This window comes from Heteronotia binoei, chromosome 1, assembly GCF_032191835.1.
Source record: "Heteronotia binoei isolate CCM8104 ecotype False Entrance Well chromosome 1, APGP_CSIRO_Hbin_v1, whole genome shotgun sequence".
In the NCBI taxonomy this organism is placed as follows: Eukaryota; Metazoa; Chordata; class Lepidosauria; order Squamata; family Gekkonidae; genus Heteronotia; species Heteronotia binoei.
Genome location: NC_083223.1, coordinates 142,059,967 through 142,073,123, shown reverse-complemented (window position 1 = coordinate 142,073,123; position 13,157 = coordinate 142,059,967). Strand labels below are relative to the sequence as shown.

Genomic DNA, 13,157 nt, shown 5'->3' with positions numbered 1-13,157 from the left:
TCCCTCCCCTTCTCAAACCCCACCTCCTCAGGCTCCATGCCTCAAATCTCCAGGTATTTCCCAACCCAGAGCTGGCAATCCTAGGTATAAATAAATAGAGAAATATTTTGAAGGATTACTTTAGTTGTGTCCAGATACTTATGAACCTCATGGGATCTGGCACTCTTTACAGCAAACATTCATGCCATATCAACTGGCTTTCAAATCTCCTCTCTGCTTCAGGTGGGCTGCCAGCCCGTTCTCCTTTCAGAGTGCTCAGTGCTGCTGACATGAGTCCCATGGGGTCTCCCATCCACACATCACATTTCTATAGTAAAAAACCACATAAAGTGCCTTGTAACAATTTCCTAGCTAATGAGGCAGGACAGCTGTTCAAGAAAAGAAGTTCAGTGCTCCCTTACAGATGTAGAACTAGCTTGTTTGCTTAATAGTTACAAATATTATGCCCTACCTTTCTGTCCTCATCAGGGCCACCAAGGCGGCTAGAAGATTTAAAACATATATGAAAAAACGTTAAGCCAAACAAAAACATCATTAGAGCCAAGATTTTAAATACACATATGAAAACCACAATTATAGTGCAGGAAGGGTGGATCACTGAGGGAAGAGCAGATGAAACAAAAATGTCTTCACTCACTGGCAGAAGATGGCAACAGAAAGGGACAGATGAGTCTCTTCTGGTAGAGAGTTCCAGAGTTAAAGTGCCTTGACCAAGAAGGTCTTTTCATCTGTGACATTCTGGAATAATGAATTTGGGTTGCTAGTTGCCACCTGCCTGATGAGGTGGGGACACCTGAAGCAGGGCCTCAGAAGGAAGGGATTTTTTTGGGGGGGGGGGTCAGGCAGAGGGGAAGAGAAGGAAAGCATAGTGGCGGCGGGGGTGTGTGTGTGTGAGAAAACACAAAATCTGACAGCAGTTCCTCAGCAGAACAGGCTCCTCGGGAGGTGATGGGCTCTCCTTAGAGGTTAGATGGCCATCTGACAGCAATGCTGATTCTGTGAACTTAGGCAGATCATGATGAGGAGGGCAGGAGGAGTTGCATCAGTGCTTAGTTCTTGTGGCCTTTTCTTATATGCCCAGTGAAATGCTGGTTGCTGCTTTGGGAGTCAGTCAGCAGTTTTCTCCAGGCCACTTTGGCCAGGGATCCTGGAGGTTTTTGCCTTCTTCAGGGCATGGATCAGGGGTCACTGGGAATGTGTGTGGGGAGGGGAGGTATTTGTGAATTTCCTGCCATTTGAAGGGGGTTGGACTAGATGACTCTGGAGGTCCCTTCCAGCTCTATGATTCTATTATTAATACTACTGACCTCCATGAAGGAACTAAGAGTTGCCACTGTAAATAATGAGGACTATAGTAATGGTATCACTCCTTAGATAAAGTAAATTTGAACTCCTGATTACTTACTTGTAGGAAATCAGCATGGAATTCTTAATGTGTGCTGCTCAGAAATAGACATTTCAACATAAGCTGTTATTAAAGTGGAATTCTGAGTGTAAAAATAGGCCTTTGGCTTAGTCTTTTCAATAAATTTTGTTTCCAACAATAAATGCATTTCTTATATGAGGTTTTAATGTCTCAATACATTAGCTTTTTTTTTAATCTGGTTCTTTTGATCGTCTCTTGTTTCTGCAGTTGCAGCTAAGAACTAAATTTGAAGTGTGTTGGCTTTATCAGATTTGATGCTGTGCTTACAATGAGTGTGAATGGCGTCTGTGTTGAATAATGATTTAATAGACAGAGTTAAATTTCTAGTTTTAACAAACAGTGAATTTTTTTACAGTGTTGTCCTCCCTACTTATTCTTTGCTTTTTACTCTTTTTACCTTTCTTTCTTCCATATTTCTATCTTTGTGAAGGGCAGACAAGATATGGCTTGGTGACAGTAGATAGCGCATAACTAGTTCCAAAATATTTGCTATTTAACATGAAATCCCATAAATTTTGCCATGAATGAAAAGTTTTACAGTGATTTTTTTCCCTTCTTTTTGTATTTTGTCATTTTCTCCTTGCTTTGGAAATGAAATGGAAATAATTTTGTGACCTCTGGTAGAGAAGATTCACTGTAGCATTTAACATTAAAGAAAAAAAACAGTTTTCTAATAATCTCTCTTCTCTTTGCAGTTACTTTTCAGAACTCTTGGATTACCTTCATTCTGGAAGCTTTGCCTTGCCACTTTAAACCATGGACATCATTGGGTTTCTGAAGTCTCAATTCATTTGCCACCTTCTTATCAGTTATATATTTATAGTATCAGGACTTATAGTCAACTTTATCCAGCTCTGCACGCTAATTCTCTGGCCATTCAACAAACAACTATTCAGGAAGATCAATTGCAAACTGGCTTACTGCATTTCTAGCCGTAAGATATTTTCATATTTCTCTTTAACTAAACATCTTTTGGCGGGGAGGAGGGGGACGAGATTCAAATGTGTAAACTATTCTATATTGTAGTTTCGGAATGCTAATACAAACATTTCACAAAAATAATCCTTAAAAGAAAGCGTAAGAGCATAAGGCACTTCTTTCATTTTCTGACTGAAATTCCCATTTGCCCTTTATTGGAGATAAGGTCCCCTCCCCCCAAAGTAATATACGGTATGTGCAGCTGTCATATGATGTTTCTGAAGAATAACCAAAATCCAGTTTCACTTGATGCTTAAAACAAGGTGATGCATTAGCAGAGACACTGGGCATATAAATAGTGGTTTTCAAATCTGGGTAATCTCTGAACTTCCTTGGCAAATTCAGTAAGCTCAGTAACTGCAGGCAGGCTCCACTATTAAGGAATTTTACCCTGCAGTGCACAGCATTCTAGGGCATACTGCAGGTTGCCAGAAATAAAGACCCAACTTAACAGGCCTGGCTGGTGCCTTGTCTCTGCTTAACTGAGAGTTTGCCCTGCAATTTATGGCAAAAATCAGTGCCCACTGGTCTTATAGCACAGGGGTGGCCAACGGTAGCTCTCCAGATGTTTTTTGCCTACAACTCCCATCAGCCCCAGCCAGCATGGCCAATGGCTGGGGCTGATGGGAGTTGTAGGCAAACAAATCTGGAGAGCTACCGTTGACCACCCCTGCTATAGCAGGTCAAGCAAGTTAGGGCTGCCAAGCCCCTAGTTCGGGCAGGGAATCCCCCGCCCAGGAGGTTCCCAACCCGCTGGCCCACATTGGGCCAGCAGATGGAACCTCCCCCTACATCACTGGTGTGATGATGTCACCTGCAAGTGACATCATCAAAATGGTGGTGCCCGTGCGAGGCCGCCCTAGGTGTTTCCAGGAAAATTCTATTGTTTTTCTCGGACACTCTAGCCATTTGAGAAGGAAAACACTATGGTACAATAGGTACCATAGAGTTTTAACCTCCAGGAAGCTGGGGACTTGGCAACCCTAAAGCAGGTGGATATATAGAAATAGTTTGCTGAGGCTAGGAGGTCTTGAAAGGTACCAAGATTAGGGGTGCTAGTCAGTTCCTTGGCAATCCGTGGCAGGGTTTGGGAGGGTACAACACTGTGATAATTTTTTTTTAAAAATGTACCCTTTTGTATTTATTGGAAGTGACAAAGGGTAACTCTAGCAATCACCAGAAAATCTATGGTTTTATCATAGAGTTCCTGACAATCCCTAGAACTACCCTTCATCATTACCAGTAAGCACACAATGCTGCATTAAAAAAAATCCTGCCACAGCTTGGAACAGCAGCTGGTAACAGGATCTGGGGTGGGGTCTTAGCAGCCCTAACCAGGGTTTAGAATATATCACATCTTTAATCAAAGGAAGGCATACTGCCTTTTTACATTCACTGCTTCACGCAAAGTATATCTCCCTTCCCTAAAATAACAGGATCAGGTGCCCAAAAGTAGACAATATATATGTTTTGAGACTGTAAGCCAATTATACCATTTTGAGGGAGAAGAAGCATGAGTCTGAGTTATCAACTCCCCTCCTTCCGGCATCTGAAATACAACTGTGAGCAAAAGTGCTGAAAAAGGAAATAATTAGTTTCTGCAAATCAAAACATGACTCTTTCATCAAATATTGCAAAGGTTAGGATGCAAATTGTACTGGATACTCCATTTTAAGCTGTTTTTATGGACACCAGCTACACACCCTTCTTTCTTTCTCTTTCATCTTGAGCAACTGTTGATTTTTGGCAGTTTCTGCAAACATTGTCACTATTGGCCCAAGTGCAATATTTTGCTTGCAAGAATTAAGCGAGTCAGGTAAGATTTACTGAAACTTGAGTAGCAGAAGATTCTCTATAGCATGAAGGGTTGGAGAATGTGAAAGATGTAGGGGAGCCATCCATAGATTTCAATTACACATTCCGTATTACAAGTTCCATCCATTTGTGTGGATTTTGCATTGAATGAACTGTATATACAAAGGGTGGCTAAACTGCGGCTTGGGAGCCACATGTGGCTCTTTCACACATATTGTGCAGCTCTTGGAGGTCAAGGAGGAACTTAATGCAGGCTTAGTAAGTAAGCATGCTTGGCATTGGGACCTCAGTCAGCCTCTGAGTGCTGACCCATAGGAAGGCAACTATTTCCACCGTGGGTGAAGTGGGGAAGGAGGGGAAAATAGGCAGGCTTGCAAGCTCTTCTCCTCCCTCACAGAGGTCGCCTGGAGACCTAGAGTGAGGAAAGAGAGTGCAAGAGTGGAAGGAGCCACTGAAAGGAGGGATGGAATTAAAGAGGGTGGTGCAGGGTTTCCCCTTAGTTTCATAGCTCTTGTAGGAGCTGTATTTACTAAACAGTGTCAAGGCAAAGAGAGATGCATAATGATGCAAATGATGTTCAGTGATTTATATGGTACATGTGTGTTTCATTCTCCCACTGGTGCAGAAAAAATAATTCCCTAACCTTTTCCTATGCTGGTCTTATGGGGACTGTTATTCCCAGCTTTTTTTTAAGTCTCCTTCTAGCATGGCATGATGAAGAGTGCATACATATATATTTTATCTTTCTGTGCAAAGAAATTATTAAGAGTTTTAATAAAAATGTGTGTGAAAAATTCATGTTTTGCGGCTCTCAAACATCTGACACATTGTTCTGTGTAGCTTTTATGTTAAGCAGGTTTGGCCATCCCTGGTATATACCTATCACAGTTTGTCCTGAAATCTGGATGCTAATGAAAGAGATTTCCCTGTCTATTTTTTCCCCACCATTGGCAGATACATATGCCCAGCCGGTCTTGAGTCTAGATAAGAATATCTTGCACTACATTCCAGTATTAATACTTGCAGAATGAAACATTTATCTTACTAAAAGAAAAGATACATTGGATCAATTCCAATCCCTCCCCCAGCCCTCTGAAGCTGTGATATTCTGTAGAACTGACAGATGATATTTCAAAACAGTATAGGTCCACTCAATTACATTCTGTGCTGCTCCCTACAGTTTCAAGAGCACCCTTTTTAGAAACTGATAGTGATACTTAATTGGAAAGCTGGCAGGAATGAAAACATTTGTGTATGTTTTGTAGCTTGCTGCAGGCAAGGAGACGGCACAAGGCAGGAGTTGCAGGACTTTTAACATCAGATTTTATTCATTTGTCCTCTTATAGCCCCTGCTCTACCTTCCCTTGCATTTTTCTTCCTCCTTTCCACTCTTGCTTTTCTCCTTCAGTATGGAGGGCCCTAGCCTGCCCAACAGCAGACTATGTACGGTCTCCCTAATGAGACAAACTTGTAAACTTAAACAATGAAATAACTTGTGCTAGTAATACACAACAGTATGCTATGCTAGGGTAGTTTTACGGGGACCCAGAAAATGAGAGCTTCTCTGTATATCTTTGTTCTCTCTGCCCCTCCCATCAGTGAACCTGCCAGTCTGTAAAGCAAAATAATGGATTTGTACCATAACTCACACTTCCTGTCTAGGAGGAACAAGTTACAACTTGTAACTTCTCCCCTTTTGGTGGGGGGTGGTCTCTTAGATGGCTTTTGGAAAGGATCTGACATCCTTATGATTTAACTTGACTCATCTAGGCCATTATATTGAAGCCAAGCAAAAGACAGACTGGAAGTAATAGGCAGTTCTGGAACTTTAAAAAGCCTCAAAAGGCATATTAACGATGTAGCAGCTGTCCTGTCCTTAAGGCCATGTCTTGTTACATTGGCTTTTTCTTTTGTTTGCTAGCAAGCAAGATAGCACTCAGGTGGGTTGCTGTTTGTTTAAAGACTTGTGCTTGTTAATTAAGAAAGTTATTAATAAAAGAGTCTAAAAAATAAAGAGAGACTGTTGGAGAAGTTTAACTTATGGCCAAAAGGGACATGCTATCTATTACTATCATTCAAAAGGATTATTCCAGCACTGGTAAAGCCTTACTTGTGTAATAAATTGTATTGTGGATAAAAACTGATACTCTGGAAATAAGATTAAAAATAGATTTTGATTAATTTTTTGCCACCTTTTTGCCACACATATGAGGAAGAAATTGAAATCTATATATTGATTTCTCAAGTGTAGCCCCCTACCTGTGGATACCTAAATCTGCAGACTGGGACAATGCTTACCCAAAACAGATTTTTCTGAAAACTGGGTGAACCCAAAATACATGGGAGTTTAAATCCCACCCCCAATAAAATCCTTCCTACCTTAGCATAGTGGAGCCTAAGAGCTGTGGTGGACCTGCTGATGGAGGTGGTGGCTACCGGGAAGACTGAGGGCCATGTCATGCCAGGTGGCAGTTGTGAGGGAGCCTGGGGTCTGCACCTGCTCAGAGGGAGATGGGACCCCACCCCCATCTTGCAGGGCCCCACTTGTACAATTCAAATTACTATTAAAATTAGTGTTGTTTCCTGTTATCCTATATATAAAAAAGCCCTTTTATGGTGGCAAAATGGAGCACCCTGATTGGTTGGGACTGTACTGCATCAACCTTTGGCCCATCAAACCATCAATCAGGGTCTGTTGCATTCCATTGGCTGAAGATGGGAGGAGGAGGGAAACAGCCACAGAAAGCCTTACCGCAATTGACTGAGGGCTCCTGGATCTTCCTGATGAAAATATAAAAGCAAGAGCCCCAGATACCTGCGGATCAATTCTCCATGATTTTCTGTGGGAATAAATCTCCCTAGGGAATAACAGAGTTCCCAGCAGACATTTCCCTCCCATCCCCCCGCTTTCTGACGACCCTGAAGCGGGGGGAGGGCCTCCAAACCAGGGGATCCCCTGCCCCCACCTGGGGATTGGCAACCCTAAGCTGGTATGACTTAACTAGGCCTGGCTGCTTGCTTCTATTCAGAAACTACAAAAAAGAAAAAGAAAGAATACCAACAACATTGTGATATACTGGCTAACAGTATATTTTGTAAAAAAAATTAAGAAGTAATATAACTCCTTTTAAACACATTATAAAGAAGTTCAACTTTACAAGATTGGATGGACTTTTCTTTCCAATAAGCACCTGAATGTAAGCTCATTTCATCAAAAGTCTTCCTCGGGAGTATTTCTATTTTCTTTAAAGTTATCAGCTTCTTATTACAATTCAGTGTTAATATTGGGAGCCAGACAGTGTTAACATCTTCCCTAAAAAGATGCAAAAGCCTTCCAAATTTGACTGGCAAAATGCTCTCTGCAGCCTCTTTATTTTATTCAGAATTTCTCATCCTGGAATAAACCATGGCGATTATAGCAAGCTACAATGCAAAGATGGATGCAAGTGGATAACTTTTAAAAAATTTAAATGAATAATTTTTAAAAATATATTCTTAATTATTATCAAGAACTTATCTCTCAGTCTCAAGTGTTTTATATTTATACTAGGAGCAAGCCAGCCCTAAACCTCTTCCCTAACCAGATGCAAAAGCCTTATGGATTTGGCTGGCAAAATGCTCTCTGCATTACGCTTATATTAGGAACCAGCTATTCCTGAACCTCTTTTCTAACCAAATGCAAAAGCCCTCTGAATAGGGTTCCCAAGTCCATCCCCAGAAATATCTGGGGACTTTGGGGGTGGAGCCAGGAGACACTAGGGTGGAGCTAGGGGGAGGAGGGGAAACGACGAGCCCCGGCCTGCCTCCACGTCCCCGGCCCGCCTCCACCCCCCCTCCACTTCCACCCCAGAAGCGGAGCGGGCAAGGCGGCAGCGGCGCAGCAGCCTCTTCTCCGCTCGCCGTGGCTGCTCCTCCAAGATGGGCTCAGCCTGAGCCCATCTCGGAGGAGCAGCCATGGCGAGCGGAGAAGAGGCTGCCACGCAGCTGACGCCTCTTCTCTGCTCGCCAGCCTCCACGTCCCCGTCCCGCCTCCACCCCGCCCCCTCCGCTTCCACCCCAGAAGCGGAGCGTGCGAGGCGGCAGCAGCGCGGCGGCCTCTTCTCCGCTCACCGTGGTTGCTCCTCCAAGATGGACTCATCTGAGCCCATCTTGGAGGAGCAGCCACGGCGAGCGGAGAAGAGGCCGCCGCTGCCGCCTCGCCCGCTCCGTTTCTGGGGTGGAAGCGGAGGGGGGGTGGAGGCAGGCCGGGGACGTGGCGAGCCGCGAGTCCGGGTCCTAGAAGGGCCCAGATTCGCAGCTCGCCATGCTCCTGGCCTGCCTCGCCCTCCCCTGCGCTGCTGCCGCCTCTTGGCTGCTCCTCTGAGATGGGCTCAGCCTGGGCTCATCTCGGAGGAGCAGCTGCGGTTGGAGGAGAGGGGGCAGCAGCGGCGCGGCGGCCTCGCCGGCTCCGGGATGCGGCGGCTTGCCATGCTCCCCAGCGCCGTTTCCACCCCCTCCCCCCGCTTCTGTTTTTTGAGGGAGCGAGGGAAGAGGGTGGAAATCCTGGGGTCCCCCGCCAGGGCGGGAGGGTTGGGAAGCCTACCTCTGAATTTTGATGGCAAAATGCTCTCAATACCACTTAGGTGTTTAATTTAGAAGCAAGCCAGTCCTGAACCTCTTCTCTAACTAGATGCAAAAGCCTTCTGAATTTTACTGGCAAAATGCTGTCTCCAAAAAGCTTGAAAACTAACTCTACTTAAACAAAACTAATCTAGGTAACTCCATGCAGCTGTGTCTTGGATATCTCTTTCTTAAAGGTATAAGACACAGAGATATAGTGAAGGTTCAGTGATACAGTAAAGATTCATAAATGGTGTTCCATTAGATCCATAGGGAAATAATACGTTTCTGGTATGATTTTAAAATGTTTCTAATATTTCAATGATAGATAGATAGATGATAGATGAATTTATTGTCATTGTTCTCAACAAAAAGAGAGCAACGAAATGAGGTGCTCTTCCACAAACATACCAACACATCAAACACACATATTCATAAACCATTTAAATACATCTGAAACCATTAAACCATTTAAACCATTAAAACCATTTAAATACATCTAAAACGGATAAACATTCATAAAACCATTAAAACCATTTAAACCCTTAAATAAACATTCATAAAACCATTAAACATTCATAAAACCATTAAAACCATTTAAACCATTAAATACATCTAAAACAGATAATCCTTCATAACCCTGCATTTAACCTAACCACAGCACTTGGATAGAAACTGTCCTTAAATCTGTTTGTCCTAGCCTTCAACACTCTATATCGTCTACCTGACGGTAAGATCTCAAAAAGCAAATGGCCCAGATGTGTATGGTCCCTTAGGATCATTTGTAATGATGTATCATTGAAGGGGATGATGCTGCAGTTCTTTAGTAAATGTAAGAAACAGAGCCCATCTCTTAAAATTATCATATTTAAAGAACATTTAAGTGGAAGTATTACATATGGTTTCAGCCCACAATCACTTTGATAGCCACTGTGACATGACAGTCAGCACTTCAGGACAGGGTCTGCCAGACCCAGGTTCCTACTGTTGAAGCTTACTGGATGATTTTGGACTAGTCAAAAGACTTTCAACCTAGCCTACCTCACAGGGTTGTGCAGTTCAAAAAGGGAAAAGAAAATTATGTAAGCTGCTTTGGTCCCCACTGTGGAAAAAGACTTGGGGGGGGGGGGAGATGAAAAGCTGAAATCAAGGGTCAGATAAAGGTAGATTGATGGTTGGCTGGAAAGGAGAGAGGGTTGCCAATTCCAGGTTGGTAAATTCTTGGAGATTTGAGGGGTGGAGCCTGGAGAGGGTGGGGTTTGAGGAAGAGTGGGAACTCTTAATTATTATCAAGAACTTACCTCTCAATCTCACGTAAGTGTTTACATTTATACTAGGAGCAAGCCAGCCCTATAGTACAACACCATAGTACAATGCCATAGACTCCACCCCAAACCAGCCATTTCCTCCTGGAGAACCATTGTTGCCAATCTCCAGGCAAGGTCTGGGGGTCACTCAGAGCTACAGTTGCTCTCCATATGGGCAGATAGCAGTTCCCCTGGAGAAAATGGTTCACTCTGAACCATGCTGAGGTCACACCCTCACTCTGAACCATGCTGAGGTCAACCACCCTGCTGAGGTCACACAACCCACCCCCCTATGACAGCCAGTGTGATGGGGTCTGTAAAGTACTGGGGTCGGCGCAGTAAGAGACCAGAGTCGGAGAGTGATTTCAGCAAGCTTTACTTCAGGAACACACACAGAGACTGAGCTCTATTCAAACTTCCCGCTCCTTTATACAATTCTTGCCCCCTTCTGATTGGTCCTTAACTATGTACATGGATTGGGAATTTACAGGGCCCTAAGGGCCTTTCAGGGTACAGTATGAGCCTAGATGTTGATTGGCTACTTATGTTTCAATCCTTCCCCTGATTGGGCACGCTTAGGCCTTCTCTGGAACCCTGGTGTGGAGTACAAGCTTTGGCTTGTTCAGCTTCCCTCCAAAAGTAACAGTTCCCTCCAAAAGTAACAGTTCTCCCATTTGAGCCTAGGACACAACAGGGTCGCTGGCACTTCAGAGTGGGGTCTTCCAAACCCAGCTTCTTTCTGTGGAAGCTGACTGGGTAATTTCGGACCAGTCACAGACTTTTAGCCTAAACCTGCTTCACAGGGTTGTTGTGCAGATCAAAAGGGGGAATTGGAGAATGATGTACATTGCTTTGGTCCCCACTGTGAAGAAAGACTGCACTTTTCCTGGATAGAGGCTGCAGGGAGGGAAGAAGAGATGGAAAGCCATCTACCCCATCTCTTTTGCCCCCCATCCCTTCTTTCTGAAGATTCCCTTTTCTTTGATAACCTACCCCACATTTCCCCACTTTCTCCATTTCCCTTCTCAACTGCTGCCTTCTTGACATACCTTGCCTCCCTCTATCTTTTCCTTCCCTCCCCTGTCCCCCGCCAAGGCCATGAAACCTACCCATAGCAACTTTCTAGCATCCATTGTATTTCTCCCCACAACAGGCCTTATTACTAGTGGTGATATATTATAGTGTACAAACTCATAAACTCTTAAAATTGAATCCATGATTTTGTTAAACACTGAGGTAAAGCCTGCTTGTCTAGATAAAATAGTTAGGGCAGCATGAACTGACTCAAGCAACTACAAATTATACCATTGGGCATGAATTCTACTTATTATTGTATAAATTAGTACAGTGGTGGTCATTAAAACAGTATAAGCACTTTCCATATAATGTAGAAGCACCACCCTTCTGCTCAGCTGTAAATAGTACTCAAGGAAGTGATCTCTCTTAGTATCCTTATGTGCATATGAAAAGTCAGACAGAAATCTTCAGTTATGTAGTTTAAAGGGCTTAACCAGAGTTTTGGGTTCCATTCTTGGGAAGTATAAAAGTACTATTTACATGTAAACAAATGTTTTATGTGTTGCAACTACCATTTTATATGCATGCTATTCAGAAAGTGTTTTATATTTATATAAAGGCTTCAAATTGCCGTCATGTAAATCAGTCTTCCCTCATATTGCTGAATAATAATATAGTGGCATATGTTAGTAATATATAATAATATAGTGGCACTGGCATATGTTAGTACAGAGATGTGACATAGGAGCACTTTTCTTGGAACAGCTTATCCCTTGTGAACAGGGCCTCCCATTTCACTGGTCTTTTGGGGAGCATTGGAGTTCGGGTTTAAAAAGAGGCAGTTATTTATTGGTAGTGACTGCAGTGCTAGGTGCAGCATGACTCTTCCCATTTCCTCAATGCAAGAAATTACATAAGAGAGACAGATAGACGAGGGGGAGGGCGAGAGCGAGATGAGACAAGGCGGATTATTGGCTTGGATCCCATGAACAAGTTCCATGCATGCTAGATTGTCTGAGCATTCTTCCTCTTATGCAAGGCTTATTTGCAAATCATTAATATTTTGTAAATGGAAGTGCTGGCACAAGAGGAACCATGCTCTGAGGAAGAGGTTATCTAGAATGCTTAGAACTTGTTCATAGAATCCAATCCATTGTTGTTAAAAGTTTTCCTTTGCATCCAAGCAGAGACTTTTAGAGCTTCTTGAGAAGGAATTGCCTAACATCAGGAAATTGCTTTCTTGAGGAGTATCTGTATTCAGACAGAAGGTCCAGATCCTTAAAATTACAGAGCTATAGTGCTAACCAAATAGACAATCTCCTATTTTATTGAGGGAATACAGCTCTAAAGTGAGAGAGGGTAAACACATGACTAGTAGATAGGGGGCCCCTATCATCATCAAGCCGCATTCCAAAGTGACAGCGGTCCCGCCCACACATGCGCACACACACACAAAAACGAACGGGGTATGTTTCCTCATGGGGAGTGACGCAACAGTCTCCCAAGGGACGCTTAGAGCCGTTGCATCTCCACAATTCTCTAAATAACATCTGTGTTGCAAAACACACTTTCCCCCAAACAATATGAAGCCTGTTACACCAGTGGCTGACCCTCCTTTCCCCCTTAGGAAACAGCCAGCATTCTTGGGGGGGGGGGGAGATCCCTAGCCGCCCCCTCAGGGACTGTTGCGTCACTCCCCCATGAGGAAACATACCGCGTTCATATTTGTGTGTGTGCGTGCATGTGTGGGCGGGGCAGCTGTCACTTTGGAATGCGGCTTGATGATGATAGGGGCCCCCTATCTACTACTCAAATGCTACTAGTTACCCCTTCTCACTTTGTTTCCTTGTATGTATATACACACACACACTGCAAGTTAACTACCTCTCACTTTGTTTCCTTTACAGCTGTATTTCTCCAGTTAATGTATACACGTATACATAATGTATACATTAACTGGGGAATAATAATGTATACATTTTTCTTTCTGCCCCTTAGAGATTTTCCCTTAGAGA

The 13,157-nt window shown here is 43.4% G+C and overlaps 1 protein-coding gene across 3 annotated transcripts in view; it reads left to right on the top strand.

The window, feature by feature from the left end:
* AGPAT4 (1-acylglycerol-3-phosphate O-acyltransferase 4) overlaps positions 1-13,157 on the top strand; it is a 139,941-nt gene that overhangs the window by 25,011 nt on the left and 101,773 nt on the right. For 2 of the 3 annotated variants that reach the window (XM_060241914.1, XM_060241924.1), the window contains exon 2: positions 2,122-2,360. The exons of the other annotated variant lie outside the window; for it this stretch is intronic. In XM_060241914.1, coding sequence (XP_060097897.1) covers positions 2,183-2,360 — 178 coding nt within the window. In that variant the 5' untranslated portion in view covers positions 2,122-2,182. The remainder of the gene's footprint in view (positions 1-2,121; positions 2,361-13,157) is intronic. 3 annotated transcript variants of the gene reach the window in all.